Below are 26,735 nucleotides of genomic sequence, written 5' to 3' on the forward strand. Positions count from 1 at the left end.
CTGGGGACATTTCCCATCAGGATTAGCTCCAGCTCCAGGTGGGGTTAGGAATACAAGAAGGAACTGTCTCTTATACCACATGAATTGATATTTTCTCTATGAAAGGTTTGGGTGTCACTGAAAATTTATGAAATTTTAATTTAATAATAAATTCCAGGTAAAATAGAAATCTCCTTAAATGAAGGAAAGAACAAGAGGTTCACGGATGTTTCCTTCATTTCTCACTAAATTAGCACATTTTGGCATCTTTGAAGGAACACTGGCTGTGAATAAAACATTTGGTGTCAGTGACCCCAGGAAGAAACTTTCCATTTCACATTGTGTCTATTGTAGGTCGAATGTAACGATCTTTTTGAAATTCTCAGCAATGATTTACAACAGCATACACAAATTGGGGTGCCACTGTCAAGTCATGGGCTGAAGCTATAAGCAGAATCCACACCAGTGAGCTGAGGTGCTCTCTTCTTGGACAAGGGTCTTCACGCTGGTCTCAGGGCCTCTGCCTCCTTCTGTCGCTCCTCACATAGTAGCAGGGCACTGGTTCCTGATCAGGCCCTTCATGCATTTGTCATACAAAATAGTCTAAAATACAGACGTGACTGTTTAATGGGTGTTTTATTTATAGGTAGCTTACAATTTTTATATTATTTACACACTCGAGTCATTCATCGGTTCGTCTTCCCTTTCAATGAAAACAACACAGCGGTCCTGACCCAACGAGGAAGAGCAAGTCGTCCGCTCATTTAGGACGATCCCTCGAGGCCTTCGAACAGCAATGCTTTGGGGATCCGTCTGATCTTCTCCGGTCAGATTTCCACTTGGCTTCACTGCTAACTTGGGGATGTGATGGCTTCTCCATTGTCTGCGGCGATGAGTAAGGTTGTTCTGTTTACAAGTCAAGATGAGAGGGAGGCTGAACTTAGGCTGTCAGGTCATGTACTTGGCTTTGCTCGGTACTCCGGAGCTGGAAGCCGCAGAGGCAGCAGCCTGACTGCCTAGAAACAGAGGGTCCAAACAAGCCACTTTGGCAGCGAAGAAGGAATGAATGCAGTGGAGAACAGCAAAGAGATTCGAAAACTCCAGCTCCTGAAAGGGACAAAGAGATGAGTCACACAAAATAAAAATCAATTTCCTTGAGATAAATGAAACATAACCACACTACTAGATAATAGCTAGACCTTCTCTTTAAAGTGCAATAAACTCAACTAGAAACCAAGATATCTAACCTATGGAAACTGTTGGCACTTTTGTTCCATATGTTAATTTCAAATGAAGATTTATTTCAAAATACAGTGCTCCAGGAGCTGGAAGGACTTAACATGATTATCACCCAGGAGAGTCTTTTCAACATTGATCAACGCTGCACAGAAATATACTTAGCCAGATTAAAATTTTACTCTTGATAAAGTGTAAACAAAGAGAAGCAGTAGATTTAAAAGTATTTTTATCTCTTTAGAGACAATTCAAATGAAGAATTTGGATTAGAATGATTAACAAGTACTCTTCACTATTCTCTAGAATCAGTTGCTATTTGCTGTTGGACAATGAATATGAAATACTGAAGCAAGGGATATGAGTGTTTTCGATGCTATAAGCCAAACGGTTCACTTCTGAAATATAATGTGTGTGCTCATTTTAAATTTAATTAGTTTTGATTATCATACTTGGTTGTTAAATCAATGCATCTGTTCAATGTAGGCGAGATAGCTATGCGGTCCAAGTAATTCTCTTCATGACGTCGGAAGTTCTTAGTTTCCGATGCTAAGTATTAAAACACCAGAGCTCTGGTTTAAGTATTTTAAGTTCCTAAAATGACTCCACCTAAAAGTGATCTTAGTTTCTCGGCCATTATGATTTCAGGAGCCTTATTATTAGTAACCTGCCTCATGTCACTGTGAGGTGTTACTGGTTATACAGCAGGTTTCCTCTGGTCACAATTCAGTCCACAAAAGAGCCCCTTCATTCTCTGTGCAGCCAGCTCATTTTACACACAGGTTTTGAATACGTTCAGTGTCAACTTGTATAAATCCACTAGGTATAAAAAGGTGGGAAGGCTTTGGAAAACACGAGGTGTGATTTCTGTACTCTTGGTAAAAGGGAGAATACTGTTGAATATTGCAACTGGGCAAAAATACCAGTAACTTTTTCTCAAAAATATATTTGCCGCATCTCTGTTAAACTGGAGATTATAGCTTGGTTGTCAAAAAAATAAATAGTCTAAATATGAAGACATTTTGGAATGATTAATATTTTCATACCTTGTCAAGAATATGTCAACGATTTGATGTAGTTGGCACTTTAAAATTTTTACACCTATTTTCAGCTGTGGGGTGGGCAAGAAATTAAAGGCAATCAGAAGAAAAAGCAGGAGGCAGAGATGTGCTTAAGTTTAGCCTTTGATTCCAACATCAACTCATCTTTCCTCAGCTCAGTGGTCATCTTTCGCCATCACATCTACTCCTAAGGCTTTGATTTGCATTGCTATATACACAAGTAACACTCTTTTCCTCATTTCCAATGTAAATTCTAGACTTTCAGGTCCACCTATCTACTGAGCATCCACAGATGATGTCCATCGAGCCATTTACCATCTCCTTGGAACAGAGCTCTTCTGGAGCCCATGAATCTCGCTAAGTATAACTCTCCCCAAAATGTAATCATTCACTCAATGAATATTTATAGGGTTTACTATGCATCAGGCCTTTTCCTTGTTGAAAAGACAGAGTAATAAGCAATGCAGACAGAAAAATGTCCTCCTGGGAGTTACAGTCTCGAGCAGGATACAACATGGAAGAGCATAAACCAATTAATATTTCTGGATGTAGTGATAAGTACAGTCAAGAAAATAAAGCATGGACAAGAGCAGAGTGTAGGAGGGGCTGTGGGATGGGAAATCCATGTCGTCATGAAGGCAAAACCTCAAGAGATAAGGGAGTAAACCATCTGGATGTTTGTGAGAGAAACACTTGAGGCAGAAGTCAATTTCAGAGGCCCTGAGATGGAGATATTCTAGGAGAGCTTGAGGAAAAGCCAGGGGCTGTTGGCACTGGGATGGAATGAAATGAGTGAATAATGGGGGCATCCCAGGCAGCTCAGTGGTAAAGAATCCACCTGCCAATGCAGGAGACACAGGAGATGTGGGTTCGATCCCTGGGTGGGGAAGATCCCGGGGAGAAGGGAATGGCAACTCACTCCAGTATTCTTCTTGCCTGGGAAATCCCATGGACTTAGGAGCCTGGTGGGCTACAGCCCATGGGGTCACGAAAGAGTCAGATACAACTTAGTAACTAACAAAACAACAACAATAGGTCCAGAAATGAGGTTGAGGAATAATACAGGGCATTCCAGCCCTTTATGAGCTTTACTCCAAGCGACACAGAAAGCCACTGGAGATTTCTGGGCATAGAGTGAGAAGAATTAGTATTAAGTCTTAAAATGATAATTTGGGCTACACTGTTGATAAACTCTGTGGGAATATGATTTAAAGAAAAAAAAGGAAGTTGTAAAATTTTTCAACTAAAAAATGTATGGGATTGAAAGTAAACTCGAGTCAAGGACGATTTCAAGATATTTGATTGAATAACTGAGGAAGGATTTGCAAATTATCTGGTGAGGGCATAATATCCAAAAATATAAAGAATTCATATAACTCAACAGCAAAAAACACAACACACTCTGATTAAAAAATGGGCAGACGATATGAATAGATATTTCTCTCAGATAAGATGTGTAGATGGTCAGCAGGTACACGAAAGGATGATCAGCATCGTCAGAAATGATCAACATCAGTGACATCAGAGACATGCAAACCCAGCCCACCATGAGATACCACCGCACAGCTGTTGCAACTGGTTTCACCAACTCAGGCAGCTGGAGTCTTACAAAACTTGCTGCCAACTGTTTTCAGCACATACCTCAGTGAACAAGGTTTGTGTCACATTGAGTACTGACAAGCACTGCAAATGGGCTTTACCAGGGTAATTACCATTTTCATAATCAAATTGTTCCAGGAGGGTCAAAATTCACTTTATTTTTTTTCCATTTTCAAATGCTTTCATGATTTTTGCAATTTTGATTTTTTTTTATAATGAGAAGATAACACCATACCTGATTATTTTGAGTTACTTTGCCTCCTTAGAAAAACTTTCAAGTATATCTTTATTCTTAAAATTTTGATTTTCAAATGTTTTTACTTATAATTAAATAAAAATGCAATTCCATTTCTTCTATAGGTGACTGGTGACTTTGGGGAAAAAGGAAAAAAAAAAATCACACCCTCGACATGTTCCCTCTGACAGTTGCTTACTTTGGAGGCAGTTAATATATGTTTTACCTAAAAAATACCAGGTTAAGTTTTCTAGTTTACTAGATTAAAAGAAGTTGGGATTCTTAACATATGTGGGTAAATAAAATTCAATATCCCTATGAAGAATATAAGAGGCTTGAAAATAAATTATGCACAAGGAGGAAACATTCTCAGTGAGAAATAAACATGACTCGGAACCCTTGGGGATTCCCAGGAGCTTAAGAACTCTTTTCAAGGAAGACAAGTATCCAATGCAGAGTTCTCCTTCATATATTCATTTCCCTGCTCCAATCAAGCGTTTAAAATAAAGTTTTAGGTAAGATCAGAGGTATGTAAATTTCACACACACACACTTGACTCATTCTCCACATTTACTTCCAGCCACTCCAGTTTCTTCTACACTATGATTTTAGATAAAGTCAGTTGTATGGAAATCACACACATGCATGCGCGTTCACACACACACACAAACACACATACCTCATCCCCACCTCCATCCCCATTCACTCCCAGCTGCTCCAGTTTCTACTGCTGTATGAGGTACCAAACTGCTTTGATAAAGGACCTCATTATAAGCATCCTCACTTTTCTTCTCCAGAATCTAAACAGCTGGGGCTCTGGGAGTTCACAATGAAAGGAGAGTTCTAGAAAACCTCTGGTTCTGGATGCCAGAAAGAGTGAGAAACTGAGCAACAGGCTAGCTATGAAGCTGATCTTTCACTTTCTACACAGAGGAAGGTTGTCGGCCCCAGTCCCTCCTGGGTTTGGCTTTGTGAATATTAAACTTCCTAGTTCATGAGCCCTCCAAATGCCACATAGGAATCTGCTTAGACAATGAGTCATTATCTTCTGAAAGGCAGACTTCAGCAAATCATGCATTCTTTAGTAGGGTCTCTGCTGAAAGAGAAACTCCCCAGGTCAGTAGGTGCCCAATATGCTACTGGAGATCAGTGGAGAAATAACTCCAGAAAGAATGAAGGGATGGAGCCAAAGAAAAAAGAATACCCAGCTGTGGATGTGACTGGTGATAGAAGCAAGGTCTGATGCTGTAAAGAGCAATATTGCATAGGAACCTGGAACGTCAGGTCCATCAATCAAGGCAAATTGGAAGTGGTCAAACAAGAGATGGCAAGAGTGAATGTCGACATTCTAGGAATCAGCGAACTGAAATGGACTGAAATGGGTGAATTTTACTCAGATGACCATTATATCTACTACTGCGGGCAGGGATCCCTCAGAAGAAATGGAGTGGCCATCATGGTCAACAAAAGAGTCTGAAAGGCAGTACTTGGATGCAATCTCAAAAACGACAGAATGATCTCTGTTCGGTTCCAAGGCAAACCATTCAATATCACGGTAATCCAAGCCTATGCCCCAACCAGTAACGCTGAAGAAGCTGAAGTTGAATGGTTCTATGAAGACCTACAAGACCTTTTAGAATTAACACCCAAAAAAGATGTCCTTTCCATTATGGGGGACTGGAATGCAAAAGTAGGAAGTCAAGAAACACCTGGAGTAACAGGCAAATTTGGCCTTGGAATACGGAATGAAGCAGGGCAAAGACGAATAGAGTTTTGCCAAGAAAATGCACTGGTCATAACAAACACCCTCTTCCAACAACACAAGAGAAGACTCTACACATGGACATCACCAGATGGTCAACACTGAAATCAGATTGATTATATTCTTTGCAGCCAAAGATGGAGAAGCTCTATACAGTCAGCAAAAATAAGACCAGGAGCTGACTGTGGCTCAGACCATGAACTCCTTATTGCCAAATTCAGACTTAAATTGAAGAAAGTAGGGAAAGCCACTAGACTATTCAGGTATGACCTAAATCAAATCCCTTATGATTATACAGTGGAAGTGAGAAATAGATTTAAGGGCCTAGATCTGATAGATAGAGTGCCTGATGGACTATGGAATGAGGTTCGTGACATTGTACAGGAGACAGGGATCAAGACCATTCCCAAGAAAAATAAATGCAAAAAAGCAAAATGACTGTCTGGGGAGGCCTTACAAATAGCTGTGAAAAGAAGAGAAGCGAAAAGCAAAGGAGAAAAAGAAAGATATAAACATCTGAATGCAGAGTTCCAAAGAATAGCAAGAAGAGATAAGAAAGCCTTCTTCAGCAATCAATGCAAAGAAATAGAGGAAAACAACAGAATGGGTAAGACTAGGGATCTCTTCAAGAAAATCAGAGATACCAAAGGAACATTTCATGCAAAGATGGGCTCAATAAAAGACAGAAATGGTATGGACCTAACAGAAGCAGAAGATATTGAGAAGAGATGGCAAGAATACACAGAAGAACTGTACAAAAAAGAGCTTCATGACCCAGATAATCACGATGGTGTAATCACTGACCTAGAGCCAGACATCCTGGAATGTGAAGTCAAGTGGGCCTTAGAAAGCATCACTACGAACAAAGCTAGTGGAGGTGATGGAATTCCAGTTGAGCTATTCCAAATCCTGAAAGATGATGCTGTGAAAGTGCTGCACTCAATATACCAGCAAATTTGGAAAACTCAGCAGTGGCCACAGGACTGGAAAAGGTCAGTTTTCATTCCAATCCCAAAGAATGCTCAAACTACCGCACAATTGCACTCATCTCACACACTAGTAAAGTAATGCTCAAAATTCTCCAAGCCAGGCTTCAGCAATCCATGAACCGTGAACTTCCTGATGTTCAAGCTGGTTTTAGAAAAGGCAGAGGAACCAGAGATCAAATTGCCAACATCCACTGGATCATGGAAAAAGCAAGAGAGTTCCAGAAAAGCATCTATTTCTGCTTTATTGACTATGCCAAAGCCTTTGACTGTGTGGATCACAATAAACTGTGGAAAATTCTGAAAGAGATGGGAATCCCAGACCACCTGATCTGCCTCTTGAGAAATTTGTATGCAGGTCAGGAAGCAACAGTTAGAACTGGACATGGAACAACAGACTGGTTCCAAATAGAAAAAGGAGTACGTCAAGGCTGTATATTGTCACCCTGTTTATTTTACTTATATGCAGAGTACATCATGAGAAACGCTGGACTGGAAGAAACACAAGCTGGAATGAAGATTGCCGGGAGAAATATCAATAACCTCAGATATGCAGATGACACCACCTTTATGGCAGAAAGTGAAGAGGTACTCAAAAGCCTCTTGATGAGAGTGAAAGTGGAGAGTGAAAAAGTTGGCTTAAAGCTCAACATTCAGAAAACTAAGATCATGGTATCCAGTCTCATCACTTCATGGGAAATAGATGGGGAAACAGTGGAAACAGTGTCAGACTTTATTTTTCTGGGCTCCAAAATCACTGTAGATGGTGACTGCAGCCTTGAAATTAAAAGACACTTACTCCTTGGAAGGAAAGTTATGGCCAACCTAGATAGCATATTCAAAAGCAGAGACATTATTTTGCCAACAAAGATTCGTCTAGTCAAGGCTATGGTTTTCCTGTGGACTGTGAAGAAGGCTGAGCACCGAAGAATTGATGCTTTTGAACTGTGGTGTTGGAGAAGACTCTTGAGAGTCCCTTGGACTGCAAGGAGATCCAAGCAGTCCATTCTGAAGGAGATCAGCCCTGGGATTTCTTTGGAAGGAATGATGCTAAAGCTGAAACTCCAGTCCTTTGGCCACCTCATGCGAAGAGTTGACTCATTGGAAAAGACTCTGATGCTGGGAGGGACTGGGGGCAAGAGGAGAAGGGGACGACAGAGGATGAGATGGCTGGAAGGCATCACTGACTCGATGGACGTGAGTCTGAGTGAACTCCAGGAGTTTGTGATGGACAGGGAGGCCTGGCGTGCTGCGATTCATGGGGTTGCAAAGAGTAGGACAAGACTGAGTGACTGACTGATCTGATCTGGCAGGTGCTGACTCAACATACAAAGTGTTCCCTTCACCGTGTTGTATACTCAATCCTTACCTGCAAAGCAGGGAACATTTCATCCTGAGAGCGATCCTTTTGGGCAGACACTTTTATCCACAATTTATAATCAGAAAATGAAGATTTATAGAGAATAGCTGGTAAGTAGCATTAGTGGGATTCAATCCTCAATTCCTGATTCAAGTCTCACTAAAGCTTCTATTATGTGGGAAGTTCTCTTGGGGCCACTTGATGTCTCTGAGACCATGGAGATTGGGGGCAGGAAGGATTTTGGGGAAAATGTCTGTTTAGAGGTGTTTCCAAACTCTGCTCTGTTCCACTAAATAAAAAAGCAATTTTCTTTTTCCTTCTCTTATTATACAAAAAGTACTACCTTGGCTGCCAGATGTTAAATCCAGTAATTTAGGATTAATATGCGGTATACACTAGTTTATGAAAGATTCTAACACTGTTTCCCTACAGGGATGGTCATGAATTTCATTGAATAAAGCGACAGCAGTGCCTTTGGAAGGCAGACTGTTTTGAAGTCTGGGGATTCCCTGACTTCTTGTGTTATATCAAATTATAATTTAAAAGTAGATACACATAAAAATAATAATGAAATGTTAAAAATAGTAAGCAAATATATATATATATATTTTTTTTTTAACTTAGGAAGTTTACTAATGGCCAACAATGAGAATATGTTAGTAACCCTTGATGAATTAGTATCTATACTAACCTCATAAAAACAGCACTTTAAAAAAAGTACCCAGTAACAATAAAATGAGCTTTTAAATTAATTATCAAATTACTGCAATATTGCTCATGACTTCAACTGGGAACCACCCCTCTGTTCTACTAGGAAAGTTCTGGGAAGTTTAATGAGGCTTTGAAAAACTGATGGCAAATTTACTAAGCTTTCTGAGTAATGAAGTGAGAATTTATGAATTTCTACTTTCAGAGAAAAAAAAATATAACCAGTTTTGGTATTATAACATTGTATTTGTATAGCCATAAAACAACAAAAACAAAAAATAAAGTATATTTCCCCAACTCTTGTCCTTTTTAAGTATTTCTAAGACTTTTCACAACGAAAAATTTAAATACTATTTAGAACTTTTAATCTTGTAATATGCACAGCAACTCAATCACATTCCTCAAACAAACAATATCTCTTGTGAAATAAGAAATAAGCTCTGGCTTTAATGTATTTGCCTTGTAACCTGGGATATATTATATACTATGAGAGTGTCTTATTTAAAGCTGTTGTCTTATCACATATAGCAAGAACTGAGTCCCTTTACTAAACCATTTCATCAGTTTTTTTTTTAATACAGCTTTTTGATGATATCTTAGACATATAAAACTACGTGTTTAAGGTGCATGAGTTGATGTTCTGATAAATGTATGCACTGTAAAAAGCACACCACAATCAAACTAATTCATATACCACAACCTCTATAACTACTAGAGTGTATGCTAGGGGTGCTTTACTGACTACCTATCCTTGCCGCAAATGTCAAGTATTTCATATCATTACCTACCATCACCACTTTACTCATTAGGTCTCTATTAGATACATAGATAGATAGGTGCTTCAGTCGTGTCCGACTCTGTGCGACCCCATAGATGGCAGCCCATCAGGCTCCACCATCCCTGGGATTCTCCAGGCAAGAACACTGGAGTGGGTTGCTATTTCCTTCTCCAATGCATGAAAGTGAAAAGTGAAAGTGAGGTCGCTCAGTGGTGTCCTACTCTTCGTGACCCCACGGACTGCAGCCTATCAGGCTCCTCCGTCCATGGAATTTTCCAGGCAAGAGTACTGGAGTGGGGTGCCATTGCCTTCTCCAAGGTCTCTATTAATCTTGTATAACTTGAGCAAACTCTGAGAGATAGTGGAGGACAGGGAAGCCTGGAGTCCTGCAGTCCATGCGGTTGCAAAGCCGGGCACGACTTAGCAACTGAACAATCACCACAAATCTTGCATAAGGGAAACTGATATATTTTCAAGATATAAATTTCAATTAATTTGGAAAAATATCTGAAAGTGGGATTGCTGGATAATTGCTGGCACCCCCTATTAACCTCTTTAGAGGAATCCTCATACTGATTTCTAGAAGAGTGGTACCAATTTACATTCCCACCAGATTCACAAGGGTTTCCTTTCCTCTTGTCTTTGCCTACATTATTATCTTTGTCCTTTTGTTGATAGTTGCCCAAGTTGGTGTAAGGTGATATCTCACTGTGTTTTTGAATTGTGTTACCCTGAGATTTAGAAATATTGAGCAAATTCTTATGTATTTGATAGCTATTTACATTTCTTTTTTAGAGAAGTGTCTATTAGACCCTAGCTCATTTTAACTGTAATATTTGTATTTTGGTATTGAGTAGTATGAGTTCCTTATATATTTTGGAAATTAACTCATTGGATGCATGGTTTGCAAAAAAATTTTTTCACACTACTTAGAATGCTTTTTAAAAATTTTCTTTGCTATGCAAATCATTTTAATTTAATGTACTACCACTTGTCTGTTTTGGTTTTTGTTGCCTGTGCTTTTATATCATATATCATATTTTGAATCATATCCAAAATATTATTGTCAAGACCAGTGTCAAGAAGTTTTTTCCCTATGTTTTCTCCCAGGCGTTTTATAGTATCAGGTATTATGGTGAAGTCGTTAGTTTATTCTTTTTTATTTCTGTATTATCGATTGTAATGTTTCCTCTTTCATTTCTAAATTTGTTTATATATCTTTTTTTCTTTATCTAACAGTTTTTGAGTTTGTTTTTCTTTTAAAAAATACAACTTTCAGATTTAGTAGAAGTGGGGTATTGAAGCCTCCTTTTGCTGTTGTTCAGTTGGTAAGTGGACATCAGCAAATGGGCAATACTGAAATCAGATTGATTATATTCTTTGCAGCCAAAGATGGAAATGCTCTACACAGTCAGCAAAAACAAGACAAGGAGCTGACTGTGGCTCTGATCATGAACTCCTTATTGCCAAATTCAGACTTAAACTGAAGAAAGTAGAGAAAACCACTAGCCATTCAGGTATGACCTAAATCAAATCCCTTACAGTCACACAGTGGAAGTGACAAGTAGATTCAAGGGACTAGATCTGATAGACAGAGTGCCTGAAGAACTATGGATGGAGGTTTGTGACGTTGTACAGGAGGCAGGGATCAAGACCATTCCCAAGAAAAAAGAAATGCAAAAAGGCAAAATGGTTGTCTGAGGAGGGCTTACAAATAGCTGAGAAAAGAAGAGAAGCTAAAGGCAAAAGAGAAAAGGAAAGATATACCCATCTGAATGCAGAGTTCCAAAGAATAGAAAGGAGAGATAAGAAAGCCTTCCTCAGGGATCAATGAAAAGAAACAGAGGAAAACAAATGAATGGGAAAGACTAGAGATCTCTTTAAGGAATTAGAGATACCAAGGGAACATTTCATGCAAAGATGGGGACAATAAAGAACAGAAATGGTATGGACCTAACAGAAGCAGAAGGTATTAAGAGGCAGCAAGAATACACTAAAGAACTATACAAAAAAGATATTCATAAGCCAGATAACCATGATGATGTGACCATTCATCTAGAGCCAGACATCCTGGAATAAGAAGTCAAGTGGGCTTTAGGAAGCATCACTACGAACAAAGATAGTGGAGGTGATGGAATTCCAGTTGAGCTATTTCAAATCCTAAAAGATGATGCTGTGAAAATGTTGCAGTCAATATACCAGCAAATTTGGAAAACTCATTAGTGGCCACAGTAGTAGAAAAGGTCAGTTTTCATTCCAATCCCAAAGAAAGGCAATGCCAAAGAATGTTCCAATCACTGCACAATTGCACTCATCTCAGAAGCTAGCAAAGTAATGCTCAAAATCCTCCAAGTCAGGCTTCAACAGTATGTGAACCAAGAACTTCCAGATGTTCAAGCTGGATTTGGAAAAGGCAGAGGAACTAGAGATCAAATGGTTAACATCTAATGGTCATAGAAAAAGCAAGAGAATTCCAGAAAAACTTCTACTTTATTGATTATGCCAAAGCATTTGACTGTGTAGGTCACAACAAACTGTGGACAGTTCTTAAAGAGGTGGGAATACCAGACCACCTTACCTGCCTCTTGAGAAATCTGTATGCAGGTCAGGAAGCAACAGTTAGAACCCAGACATGGAACAATGGACTGGTTCCAAATTGGGAAAGGAGTACGTCAAGGCTGTATATTGTCACCCTGCTTATTGAACTAATACGCAGAGTACATCATGAGAAACACTGGGCTGGAAGAAGCGCAAGCTGGAATCAAGATTGCCGAGAGAAATATCAATAACCTCAGATATGCAGATGACACCACCCTTATGGCAGAAAGTGAAGAAGAACTAAAGAGCCTCTTGATGAAGGTGAAAAAGGAGAGTGAAAAAGCTGGCTTAAAACTCAATATTCAAAAAACTAAGATCATGGCATCCATCCCCATTACTTCATGACAAATAGATGGGGAAACAATGGAACCAATGAACAACTTAATTTTCTTGGACTCCAAAATCACTGCAGATGGTGACTGCAGCCATGAAATTAAAAGATGCTTGCTCTTGGAAGAAAAGCTATGACCAACCTAGACAGCATATTAAAACGCAAAGACATTACTTGGCTGACAAAGGTCCATCTAGTCAAAATTATGGTTTTTCCAGTAGTCATGTATGGATGTGACAGTTGGACTAAAAAGAAAGCTGAGTGCTGAAGAGCTGATGCTTTTTAACTGTGATGTTGGAGAAGACTCTGGAGGGTGCCTTGGACTGCAAGGAGATCCTACCAGTCAATCCTAAAGGAAATCAGTCCTGAATGTTCACTGAAAGGACTGATGCTGAAGCTGAAACTCCAATACTTTGGCCACCTGATGTGAAGAACTGACTGATTGGAAAAGACCCTGATGCTAGGAAAGACTGAAAGCAGGAGGAAAAGGGGATGACAGAGGAGGGAATGGTTGGATGGCAACACCGACTCAATGGAAGTGAGTTTGAGCAAGCTCTGGGAGTTGGTGATGGACATGGAGGCCTGGCATGCTGCAGTCCATGAGGCCGCAGAATCAGACATGACTGAGTGACTGAAGTGAACTGACTGAGTTGGTAAGTTGTGCCCCAGTCTTTTTGATCTCATGGACTGCATCGTGTAGGATTCCCTTCCTGCACTATCTCCCGAAGTTTGCTCAAATTCATGTCCATTGAGTCGGTGATGCCATCTAACCATCTCGTCCTCTGATGGCCCTTCTTTTGTCCCCAGTCTTTCCCAGCATCAGTGTCTTTTCCAATGAGTCAGCTCTTTGTATCAGGTGGCCAAAGTATTGGAGCTTCAGCATCAGTCCTTCCAATGAATATTCAGGTTTGATTTCCTTTAGGATTTGCTGGTTTGATCTTCTTGCAATCCAAGGGACTCTCAAGAATCTTCATCACCATAATTGGAAAGTATCAATTCTTTGGCTCTCAGCCTTCTTTATGGTCCAACTCTCACATCCATACATGACTACTGGAAAAAAACATAGCTTTAACTAGATGGACCTTTGTCGGCAAAGTGATGTCCTTGAAGTCTCTTACTATGGTTGCATTTCTGTCAATTTTTTCTCTTCAGATATGTCAATATTTTTATATATTATGTGCTCTGATGTTAAGTACATATATACTGATAATTGTTATAACTTTTTGTTGAATTGAACCCTTTTTCATTATATAACTTTATATTTTGAACAGTATTTTAAAGTCTATTTTGTCTTATTCAAGTAGAGTAGCTGACATAAGGTAAGAGAAAAATGAAGTGAAATCATACAGAATATATTCTCTAACTGTATCATACTAGTAATCAGTTCTAGAAATATAACAAAAAAATCTCCAGATACATAGAACATAAACATCACACTTCTTAAGAGAAAAATCCATTTGTTAAAGAGGAAGCCTTGAGGGAAATTAAAAACACACTGAGTTGAGTAAAAATAGAGATACAATATATCAAAATTTGTGGAATACAGTCCTAAGAAGGAAATTCTAGAATTAAATTTTTATATTAGAAACAAAAAAGTTTTGAGTCAACAATTTTAAAATTCCACTTGTGAAATCAGAAAAAGAAAAGCAATATAAAACCAAAGCAACCAAAGAGAAGTAAATAATAAAGGTGAGAGCAGAATTCATCAAGTTTCACAGAGCTCAACTGAGGAAATAAAGGAGAGCTATTAGTTCTTTGAATAGTCTCTAACAAGACTGACAGATAAATAGAAAGAAGGCACCAATTATTAACACAGGGAATGAATTAGGGATGCTATTACAGAATCTGCAGACTTCAAAGTGACAATAAGGAAATACTATGAAAAAGTCTATACACATATATTTGACAGCTTAGATAAAATTAATGAAGACCTCGGAAAGTAAAAATTACCACAAATCATCTGATTGGAATAGATAATTTGAATAGTTATCTACTAAGTAAGTTGAACTCATAGTTTAAAAAAATCCTCAAAATGAAATCTCCTGACTGACGTGGTTCTACCAGAGAACTTTACTAAACTTTTAGGGAAGAATCAGCAACAATGGTATACAATATCTTCCAGAAAATAAAAAAAGAGGAGGAACATTTTCAACTCATTTTATTCCAGCTAGTCCAATACCAAAAGTAGGCAAAGACAGTACCAGACCAACCAGCCAACCAAACAAAAAACAACAAAAAAGCCCCAACAGACCAATAACTCTCATAGATGTAAAAGCAAAAATACTTAAAATTTTGACAAATAAAATTCAGCCACATATGTAAGAAATTCCACATCATTATTAACTAGGGTTTATTCCAGTTGTAAGACAGGGTCAGTATCTGAAAATCCATTAATATATTCTGTTGCATTAAGAAGCCAAACAAGAAAACTGATATTGTCATATTAATTGATATTCATTCATAATAAAACCTTTAGAGAAATATGGGACCTAGCTTAACCTGAGAAAATAATTCTATTAGACCACTGACTCAGCTGGTAAAGAATCCTCCTGCCATGCGGGAGACCTGGGTTCGATCTCTGGGTTGGGAAGATCCCCTAGAAAAGGGAAAGGATACTCACTCCAGTATTCTGGCCTGGAGAATTCCATGGACTATACAGTCCATGGGGTCGCAAAGAATTGGACACAACCGAGCAACTTTCACTCACTCACTTGGTGAAAAGTTAAATGATTTTCCCTAAAATAAGGAACAAATGAAGAATATCCACATTCATTACTGGTATTCAATATAGTATTTAAATTTTTAGGCAAGAAAAAGATAGCAATGCTATATGAATCTGAAAAAAGAAACATCTTTCCTTATTTCCATATGTCTTAGTAATCTATGTAAATAAACTGGAAGAATTTTAAAAAGCATAAATAGAAACAAAAGATCTAGAACTAATAATACATATATATGTGTGTTATATAAATATATACAGGTTTCAGGATGCAATGTAAATATATAAATGTTAATTATATTGCTGCATATTAGCATTAATATTGGAAAATGAAAAATTTTAAGATGTTTATATTCTCTCAAAAAAAAGAATAAATGGTTTATCTAAGTTTAACAAAATATACATAGGATCTATATAATGAAAACTACACAATACTGAAGAAATAAATCAAAAGTTCAAAAATATAGAAAGATAATCTGTTTTCATTGCTTTAAGAAATCAGCATAGTAAAGATGTCAGTTCTCCTGAAATTGATGTCGTCATGCCCTCCCTCTTGAAGGGCCTCTGAGATTATTCATGGATATACAGAGGGTAATTCTGAAATGTCCATGGAAACACAAAGAAACGAGAACAACTAAAGCAGTTTTGAAAGATAACCATAAAGTGGACAGAACCATCCGTTTCAAGGATTGTCGTTTAGCTACTGTGTCAAAGTATGAATGATACTAGCAAAGTGACAGATGCAAAAATGAACCAAGAAGTAGTACCACAGAAGTAGGACCAGGTGATTTTCCAGTGAAGCTGCTAAAATAATTCAACAGAGGAAGAATGGTCTTTACAACAAATGGTGGTGTTGTAACCGGATAACCACAGGCAAAACAGAGAAGGTCAGTCAAACCCCACAACTTATAGGAAAAAAAATAGACTCAAATGTATCACATATTTAACTGTTGATGGCAAGCCTATAATACATTTTGAAAATGGCATAAGGGAAAACCTTTGGCCCTTGTGATGTGCTGAAGAATTTTTTATATGACACTAAAATCATTATTTCTAAGAGAACTGATAATTTAAAATTATCAGTTTCTAAAAATCTTTAAATTTGTCTGCAAGATACATGATACACTGTTAAGAAGATGAAACACAAATTACAAACTGGAAGAAAGTATTTGCAAACATTACATCTAACAAATCCTCATAGACAAAATATTGAATTGGCCAAGAAGTTTGCTTGGGTTTTTTCCAAACTTCTTGGCCAATCCAATATATAATAACTCATAAAACTCTTAAGTAAAACAAATCACAAAATACAATTTGAAAACAGGAAAAAGTAGGAGGAAATGTTTCACCAAAGGGGACATAAATACTTAGAAAATAGTCACATAAGAAGTTGTTCAGCACTGCTAGTCATTCAGTTCAGTTCAGTTGCTCAGTCATGTCTGACTTTGCGACCTCATGGACTGCAGCACTCCAGGCTTCCCTATCCATCATCAACTCCCAGAGCTTGTTCAAATTCATGCCCATTGAGTCGGTGATGCCACCCAACCATCCCATCTCCTTCTCCCACCTTCAATCTTTCCCAGCATCAGGGTCTTTTCCCATGAGTCAGTTCTTTGTACCAGGTGGCCAAAGTATTAAAGTTCAACTTCAGCATCAGTCCTTCCAATGAATATTCAGGGTTGATTTCTTTTGCAATTGACTTATTTGATCTCCTTGAAGTCCAAGTGACTCTCAAGAGTCTTCTCCAACACCACAGTTCAAAAGCACCAATTCTTCAGTGCCCAGCTTTCTTTATAGGCCAACTCTTGCATCCATACATGACCACAGGAAAAACCATAGCTTTGACCGGATGGACCTTTGTCAGCAAAGTAATGCTCTGCTTTTTACTGTGCTGTCTAGGTTGGTTATAGCTTTTCTTCCAAGGAGCAAGTGTCTTTTAATTTCATGGCTGCAAGTCACCATGTGCAGTGATTTTGGAAACCTCCCCCCCGGAAAAAAAAAAAAATCACTGCTAGTCATTAGGGAATGAAAATTAAAACTATCATGAGAACTCCTGGAAAGAAAAGTAGTGACGATTCCAAATGCAGGGGAGGATGTAAGGAGACTGAGTTTCTGGTACATTGTTGGAGGGAATGCAAAATGTCACATCTACTCTGCACAGCGATTTGGCATTTTCTTTAAAACTAAATAAACGTTTTCCATATGACTGAGCAACTGCCCTCCTAGGCATTTATTCCACAGAAATAAACTCTCATGCCTACACAATGACTAAATAATGGACCAGGAAATATTAAATTAAATGAAATAGAGACAGTTATGACTTGCCTGTTTCCAGGCAAGCATCAGGTTAAGCCTTAGGAATGCTGGGTTGTAAGACACGTTCCTCACACTTACACATTCTTGATCTAGTGGAGAAGGCACAGTGGTGAGTAACAACCACATGGGGTGGACGCCAGTGTTACAAAAGACAGAAAGTAACAGCACATATATCATATAATATGCAGGAGAAGTTTCTGTCCCTGACTTGGGGCTCCTGTCTCTAACCCCATTACAATTTTAAAAATAATATAAATTAATTGTCCAAGGAATTTGATAAGTGACACAAACTTAGATTATGGTTATACATTTGAATTTCTTAAATGGGGACAGGACAGTTTACATATAAAAGTAATCACCTTTACTAACTAGTCTTCTAATTATAACAACTGCTATTTTTTTAATACTTCCTCTATGTTTATTTTACAATCTTTGAAGATGAAATCATGCCTGAGTGATTTATTGTCTTCCATATGCCAGGTACCATGGGTATTTATTCCTTACATTTTTCCTGCAAGGCAGCAGTCATAATTTGGTGAATTGCCCAGGTCATGTAGCTGGGAAATGGTAAAGAGAGTTTACTCAAGTTATTGTTCAGTCACTAAATTGTGTCCAACTCTTTGTGACCCCATGGACTGCAGCACGCCAGGCTTCCCTGCCCTTCACCATCTCCCAGAGTTTGCTCAACCTCATGTCCATTGAGTCAGTGAATGCATCCAATCATCTCATCCTCTGTCGCCCCTTTCTTCTCCTGACTTCAATCTTTCCCAGCATCAGAGTCTTTTCCAATGAGTCTATTCTTAGCATCAGGTACTTAAAGTTCAGTTCAGTTCAGTCGCTCAGTCGTGTCCGACTCTTTGTGACCCCATGAATCGCAGCACGCCAGGCCTCCCTGTCCATCACCAACTCCCGGAGTTCACTCAGATTCACGTCCATCAAGTCAGTGGTGCCATCCAGCCATCTCATGCTCTGTTGTCCCCTTTTCCTTGATCCTAATTTTCTTTTCACTGTATTGTGTTGCCTATTCCCTCATTTAGAAAAAGTGAGGAAATGCTGAATTCTCAAGTGAATTCTTATCAGTTTATAAGTTCTGTGATGTGATATGTGCTGGCATTCTTCCTGCTTTCCTCCTGTGCAGGAGCTTCTGATTACTGCTCACATGTTATCGTGATAAAGGTTACAAAATAGCAACTGTACTAGTTTTAATAGTATATGTACTCTGTGGTATTGGCAGAGGCAATGCACACCAGAATGGCTAAATGATTCTATAGAACTGGCCGCTGTTCTGATTGGCTGGTTTTAAAACAGTGTCCATGATTAATTTGGTATTTTCAGTATCACCCATCTAAGTCTTTTTCTTCCTCATTTTATATAAGGTGGTGACTTTGAATAAGTCTGGCAATTCACCAATGGTCACACTGTCTCATTAGCCTTGAAACTTCTCTTTTCACTTACTCAAAAATTACTGCCTCTAAATTTAAGGAGGAGTACCAGTGGAGCTATTTCAAATCCTGAAAGATGATGCTGTGAAAGTGCTGCACTCAATATGCCAGCAAATTTGGAAAACTCAGCAGTGGCCACAGGACTGGAAAAGGTCCGTTTTCATTCCAATCCCAAAGAAAGGCAATGCCAAAGAATGCTCAAACTACCGCACAATTGCACTCATCTCACAAGCTAGTAAAGTAACACTCAAAATTCTCCAAGCCAGGCTTCAGCAATATGTGAACCATGAACTTCCAGATAAAAAGCAAGAGAGTTCCAGAAAAACATCTATTTCTGCTTTATTGACTATGCCAAAGCCTTTGACTGTGTGGATCACAATAAACTGTGGGAAATTCTGAAAGAGATAGGAATCCCAGACCACCTGACCTGCCTCTTGAGAAACCTATATGCAGGTCAGGAAGCAACAGTTAGAACTGGCCATGGAACAACAGACTGGTTCCAAATAGGAAAAGGAGTACGTCAAGGCTGTATATTGTCACCCTGCTTATTTAACTTATATGCAGAGTACATCATGAGAAACGCTGGGCTGGAAGAAGCACAAGCTGGAATCAAGATTGCCAGGAGAAATATCAATAACCTCAGATATGCAGATGACACCACCCTTATGGCAGAAAGTGAAGAGGAACTCAAAAGCCTCTTGATGAGAGTGAAAGAGGAGAGTGAAAAAGTTAGCTTAAAGCTCAACGTTTAGAAAACGAAGATCATGGCATCTGGTCCCATCACTTCATGGCAAATAGATGGGGAAACAGTGGCTGACTATTTTTCTGGGCTCCAAAATCACTGCAGATGGTGACTGCTGCCATGAAATTAAAAGACGCTTACTCCTTGGAAGGAAAGTTATGACCAACCTAGATAGCATATTCAAAAGCAGAGAATTACTTTGCCAACAAAGATCCATCTATTCAAGGCTATGGTTTTTCCAGTAATCATGTATGGATGTGAGAGTTGGACTGTGAAAAAAGCTGAGAGCCGGAAGAATTGATGCTTTTGAACTGTGGTGTTGGAGAAGACTCTTGAGAGTCCCTTGGACTACAAGGAGATCCAACCAGTCCATTCTAAAGGAGATCAGTCCTGGGTGTTCTTTGGAAGGACTGATGCTAAAGCTGAAACTCCAGTACTTTGGCCACCTCATGCGAAGAGTTGACTCATTGGAAAAGACTCTGATGCTGGGAGGGATTGAGGGCAGGAGGAAAAGGGGACGACAGAGGATGAGATGGCTGGATGGCATCATCGACTCAATGGACGTGAGTTTGGGTGAGCCCCGGGAGTTGGTGATGGACAGGGAGGCCTGGCGTGCTGCAGTTCATGGGGTCACAAAGAGTCGGACACAACTGAGAGACTGAACTGAACTGTACTGCACCTGGTGACTCAGGTGGCAAAGAATCTGTCTGCAATGCAAGACACCTGGGTTTGATCCTTGGGTTGGGAAGAACCCCTGGAGGAGGGCATGGCAACCCACTCCAGTGTTCTTGCCTGGGGAATCCTATGGACAGAGGAGTCTGGCAGGTTATAGTCTATGGGGTCTCAAAGAGTCAGACATGACTGAACCACTAACAGTATTAAATTCAAGGAAAAACATTCAATAAATAGCTTCTGAAACTATTTCTTATTAAATGAATTTATGAAGTATTATGTAAAACATGTTAACCATAAAAAGTAGCATTTTGAAGCTGCTGCTGCTGCTGCTAAGTCGCTTCAGTCGTGTCTGACTCTGTGCGACCCCATAGACGGCAGCCCACCGGGCTCCCCTCTCCTTGGGATTCTCCAGGCAAGAACACTGGAGTGGGTTGCCCTTTCCTTCTTCAATGCATGAAAGTGAAAAGTGAAAGTGAAGTCGCTCAGTTGTGTCCTACTCTCAGTGACCCCATGGACTGCAGCCCACTAGGCTCCTTCGTCCATGGGATTCTTCAGGCAAGAGCACTGGAGTGGGGTGCCATCATCTTCTCCTTTTTGAAGCTGGCAGACAATTAATAAATAGAGTAGTTAAGGAAGCAGTAAGTACATGAGCTACATTAACGAAGTCTAAATACAGTAGTTAGTAGTCATTTCACTGCATTTATCGTTTTTGCTTCATGTTGTGGACTAAGGTTTTGTTAGCACGTTAGATATATCAGACGAGAAGGAGTTTATCTAATCAAACATTAACTAGCGGTGGACACTCCACGTTTGCCTGAAGAACACAGAGCTGACAACACTGACACCACTCACCATGTTAAGATTCCTGAGTGTCGAAGTGGGAAATCCGCCAAAACTGAAAGATACATCCTTTTGGAGAGTAGAGATTCATTCTTATAGTGACACCAAGAAGCAATTGGAAGAGCAGTGTGCATGATGACACAGAGCAATGATCCACCCACGGCAGCCAGGAGCACAGAGTTGGGGTGCCCACACACAGGTCTGCACTTAGGAACCGGGTGAGGACATGGGAGTCAGGAGGGAGAGGGCGATGGTACCCAGGCCTCCGTCCACACTGACCGGAGACAGATGTGAGAAACAGCTGGACAGAAGCTGGCAGAGAGGAGTCGCTCCACAGCCCCCTCGCAGCTCCCAGGAGCAGGTGCTGAGAGGAGTCTAGGGACAAGCTCAGGGCAGGGGTGGGCACTCTGATAGGGTCAGAGCCAAGCAGACAGAGAGAGGAGTCCAGACAAAAGCAGGAGCAGCCTTGAGAAGGAAGCTGTCTTGTTAAAAGGAGAGCGAGAGCCTCTGGTCTGCACAGAGGAGGGCTGCAGAGCCCGGATGGGAGTCAGGAAGGGTCTGTCCTTTGAAGGCTTTGAATGTCAGCCAAACCTCCGCTGGACTTAATAGGTACTGGGATGTAACTGAATTATGGTGATTTTAAGTCAGAGTGGAAAATTTATATCTGAGTTTTCATTTCCATAGAATTCATTTTTCACTTTGGTATTCATTATTTATTCTCTCTTCCCCACTGAAATAATATATTTATAACTCATTCTAACCCAAAGACTGTTGGTGTGAATTTCACAGTAGGGCAAAGGAAGTCCTTCAGATTTTGAACATCTACAAATACATAATCATAAACATGAAAGCAGTGAATCTTTCTGATATATTTCAGAATACTGAAAGTCTACATGGAGCAAAGCAAAAAACCATTCATTTATTCATTTTGTCTAACAGAATAACATACAAAAACATGAATTGATTTTTAAAGTATTTTTTAGGAATTGGTATTTATATCCAAAGGTTTCCCAGGTGGCACTAGTAGCAAAGAACCCACCTGTCAATGCAGGAGAGGTAAGAGGAGTGGATTTGATCCCTGGGTTGGGAAGCTCTCCTGGAGGAGGGAATGGAAACCTACTCCAGTATTCTTGCCTGGAGAGTCCCATGGACAGAGGAGCCTGGCCAGCTGCAGTCCATGAGATCACAAAGAGGACACGACTGAGTGACTGAGCACACACATACACTCATTCATATCCAAAGAGGGAATAAATAGTGATAGAATATCTTTTATGAATTATTATTTAGAATGTGAAACCACCAAGAAAATGTTTCGGTTCCCAGAATATTATTTTAATGTGACAGAAATTCAGTTCACAAAAATTAAAACTAAGAAATGAAACGTTGTATGTAATTTATTCTCAAGTACGCATTTCAGTGAAAATTTGTCATTAAAATTTTAACGTGAATCTATTGTTTTGGTCATGAGAGCTACTCCAAAGTAAAAAAACAACATGTGTTTTTGCACTTACGGGTCTCCTAAATTCTCTCCCCTCTGTCTCTTAATGGCATGAGTGCATTAAGGAGGTGGTTTGTGTGATGAATTTGGGTTTACCTTTGCTTCAATCTGTTTAGTATCTGGATTCTGAAACAAAAATTTGATTTTGCTCTTGCCGTCATCAGAGGAACCTTTCAGCTGAGAAAACTTATACCTCCAAAGTACCGCCTAACAAGAAAAGAAAAAATAGGTGAGTCAGTGCAGCTCATCTCTGTATTCAAATGGAGAGATTGCTCTTTAAACTGGTAAAAGTAATCATACTAAGTTAGTCCTATATATCCCAGCATTAAAAAGTAAACTAAAATATGCTTATCAAAGGCTATAATTTAGTAATTGGTATATCCTTTAATTCCCCAAAGCAACATCCATTTCCATGAAATAATCATTTAAATATATACGTGAATAAATTAATTTGAATATCTCATTTTACATAACCATGAAATAAAAGCCATGCCAGGGAATCAGCAAAAACACCTATCATCCATTTCTTTGTTTTTCTTTCATAGTAGCAACAAAGTGATTTTCAGCTGATTACTCCACAGAACTTCCTCTTGAAGCACACGCTAACAACCAGACCCACATCTTTGTCAAGATGAAAGGACACCCGAGTGTGTGACTACGAGGAAGCATCTTAGAAACATCATTCATCTGGCAATGGTGGGAGCGGGGACAAAGAGGCAGGGGACTCTCCCAGACCACCGAAGGCCCCCAGCTCCAGACCTGTCCCATTCATGAGACTGTGGGTGTCTTGAGAGGAGGGAAGGTATCCTTTTCTGCGTACCTTGTGTCTCTCAACTGTCAAGGCACAGAGTCCATGCATAAAAAGGTAAGGTAAGGTAAGGTAAAGTCGCTCAGTTGTGTCCGACTCTTTGCGACCCCATAGACTGTAGCCCACCAGGCTCCTCCATCCATGGTGGAGTGGGTTGCCATTTAATAAACACAAGGAGAAGGCAGGACTGGCTGATGCTGCAGGAATCCAAATGAGAAGGACTGCCTGCACTGGTCAGGTGCACCCTCCAGATTTATTTAAGGGGAATTGTTGAGGAAGAGGCCCGGGCACAGGACACAACTTAGGTTCCTTTTGATAATGGAGAGAGGAATGCAGGGGAGTCAGAACAAGATGGACAGCAAGCAGTAGGGTGGACCCGTGGTGCTCAGGGGCTCAGGATGCATCCTGAGGAAGCCAGGTGCGTTATCTGAGCTGGAGTCAACAGAACAGAAACTCACCAGCATTGGGCCAGGCCCAAGACTGGATGAAACTTCCTGATCAAACGTTTTAATTTATTTGCCTATAATGTCTGTATGTATCAGTATTTCCATCAAATAAATGGAACCTTTACAGAGGTTTAAACAGATGATCACTTTGACAGTTTACTTGGACTCTCTTAAAAGAAAAGGGGAAAAAACAAACAAATAAACAGAAAAAGTCTTTCTAAAATGTAGACCTTGTGGGTTGCTTTGCAGTAGCTCAAAGTCATGGAACTCTTCACTATGATCTTGTGTGGCCTTGCATGTCATGGCTCATAGCTTCTCTGAGTTCCGCAAATCCCCACATCATGACAAGGGGCCCTGATTACACAGAGTACTTACTATAATCATATCTATGTAAATTTTAGAATAATCAAGATACACATGGAAAAAGGGGTTCTTGCTCATGTTTCCACCTGCTGCTGGATGTGGTGTGCTGTTATTCAGAACTTACTAATCTTTTTTTTTTTTTTTTCTTTTTTAATTTTATTTTATTTTTAAACTTTACATAACTGTATTAGATTTGCCAAATATCAAAATGAATCCGCCACAGGTATACATGTGTTCCCCATCCTGAACCTTACTTACTAATCTTATATTGAGTATCTTCACATGCCATCTGCATAATAAAGACTGGCAGAAAATTTTGGTTTTGCTGGTATAAGTTTCTTGGATCCTTGGGGGTTTGTTTTTATGTTGTTTATTGTTGGTTGTTGCTTTTTTTCTGGTAACGTGATGAAATTCAGCCACATTTACGACTCATATTAGCAATTCTCTGTAGAAATCAGCCCTTTGCCCATGATTTCTTTGTAGCATATGCATACATACGCCTTTGCCAGCTTAATGGAGAGCAACAGCTCTGGGGAGAACATGAAATGAGTTTACTGAGATGGCTACATCTAAGTCAATATACCTGACAACGTAATAAGCCACCGCTGCTTTATTCTCCTCCAGGTTGTCTGAAGGCTGCTCCAGTGACAGAGACTAAGCACTTTATTAAATAACCACTAAATTAACACATGAGCCCTAAGACATTTTATTTTTGAGGCAGTGCTATTCTTCAATTTGACTAATTTGATTTCTAAGCTTAGCTATGAACTTTATTACTACAAGTCAATCATTTTACTTTTTTCCCCCCTAAGTATGATTTAAAAATCCTGCAATTCAAAGAAATCTTTATTCCTAGAAATTGACTCAAATGTAAAGGTGTTCGTTAAATTAGCAACGTATAACAAGTTACCTTGGGATGAGTGGTCTTTCTGTGCTGAATTGAACTGATTTAGTTACACGCTTCCAGGCTGCCTTGAACTCCCTTTGCTGAGAACCAGTGAACCTCCATCCTATAATTCTAACATACTACCTGTGCTGTGTGCTTAGTCACTCAGTCGTCCGACTCCTTGCGTTCCCACAGATTGTAGTCACCAGGCTCCTCTGTCTATGTGATTTCTCCAGGCAAGAATACTAGAGTGGGTTGCCATGCCCTCCTCCAAGGGATCTTCCCAACCCAGCGATCAAACCCAGGTCTCCTGCATTGCAGGTGGATTCTTTACCATCTGAGCCACAGGGAAGCCCCCACTACCTATAAAACTAAAAAAAAAAAGTTTCCCAATTTTGATATTGGAAATGTGGACACAGAAAAATAGTAAAAGAATACTTTGTTTAAAAAAAATGTTCTGAAAGAAGAAAATTTCCCTTCACTGTGAGGTCATACCTTTAGTAAAAGAGAATATACATATGTGTTGTGCTTAGTCACTCAGTCGTGCCTGACTTTTTGCAACCCTATGGTCTGTAGCCTGCCAGGCTCCTCTGTTCAGGAGGATTCTCCAGGCAAGGATACTGGAGTGGGTTTCCGTGCCCTTCTCCAGGGGATCTTCCCAGCCCAGGGACTGAACTCAGGTCTCCCATATTGCAGGAGGATTCTTTACCATCTGAGCCTCCCAGGGAAGCCCATTTATATAAAATACATGGATATATATGTCTATATGGGGCTTCCCTGATGGCTCAGACAGTAAAGAATCTGCCCACAATGCAGGAGACTCAGGTTCAGTCCCTGTGTTGGGAAGATCCCCTGGAGAAGGGAATGGCTACCCACTCCAGTATAAACACTTTATATAGTTGTAATGTTTTGTGGCAAAACATTTGTTTTATTAAAATTCAAACTTCTATTTTTCTCTAAGCAGATTGAGGCATAATTTATCTCCTATTAATAAAGTTTGACACCTGATCACCAGGCAGCCTGCTGACAGTAGTTGGAAGCAGTTTCTGTTGTTCTCAGCGCAGGACGCCTGCCTCATGCTCGAGCTGACGGGGTACCCTACCTTGGTCGCAGCGTCGAAGCAGATGAAGCCGGTGCTGAAGTCAATCGTGAGCCCCATCAGGTGACCCTCCAGCACACATGCATATGTCTTGCACTGGACAGAACAGAGAACTGTTACTTTCATGGGACTGACCCAACATCAGGGTGAAGAGCCACATTTATCAGACTGTGTCATACTGCCTGTGACAAGTTCCTTATATGATTAATAACACAACAGCAGACTTTACTTCAGCAATAGCTGTAGAAGAAAGCCGGTCTGACTGACATCC

At 39.7% G+C, this 26,735-nt stretch overlaps 1 protein-coding gene across 2 annotated transcripts in view; it reads right to left on the reverse strand.

Moving 5' to 3' along the window:
• Positions 1 to 596: 596 nt before the first annotated feature.
• Positions 597 to 26,735, reverse strand: part of SNTG1 (syntrophin gamma 1) — a 402,149-nt gene continuing 376,010 nt past the window's right edge. The window contains exons 17-19 of one of the 2 annotated variants that reach the window (XM_006063418.4): positions 26,468 to 26,560; positions 22,959 to 23,069; positions 597 to 1,086 (exon numbers count right to left, since the gene is read on the reverse strand). In XM_006063418.4, the coding sequence (XP_006063480.3) occupies positions 928 to 1,086; positions 22,959 to 23,069; positions 26,468 to 26,560 (363 nt within the window). In that variant the 3' untranslated portion in view covers positions 597 to 927. The remainder of the gene's footprint in view (positions 1,087 to 22,958; positions 23,070 to 26,467; positions 26,561 to 26,735) is intronic. The other variant, XM_044928771.2, reaches the window with a different exon arrangement.

The sequence above is a fragment of the Bubalus bubalis genome, chromosome 15 (assembly GCF_019923935.1).
Source record: "Bubalus bubalis isolate 160015118507 breed Murrah chromosome 15, NDDB_SH_1, whole genome shotgun sequence".
In the NCBI taxonomy this organism is placed as follows: Eukaryota; Metazoa; Chordata; class Mammalia; order Artiodactyla; family Bovidae; genus Bubalus; species Bubalus bubalis.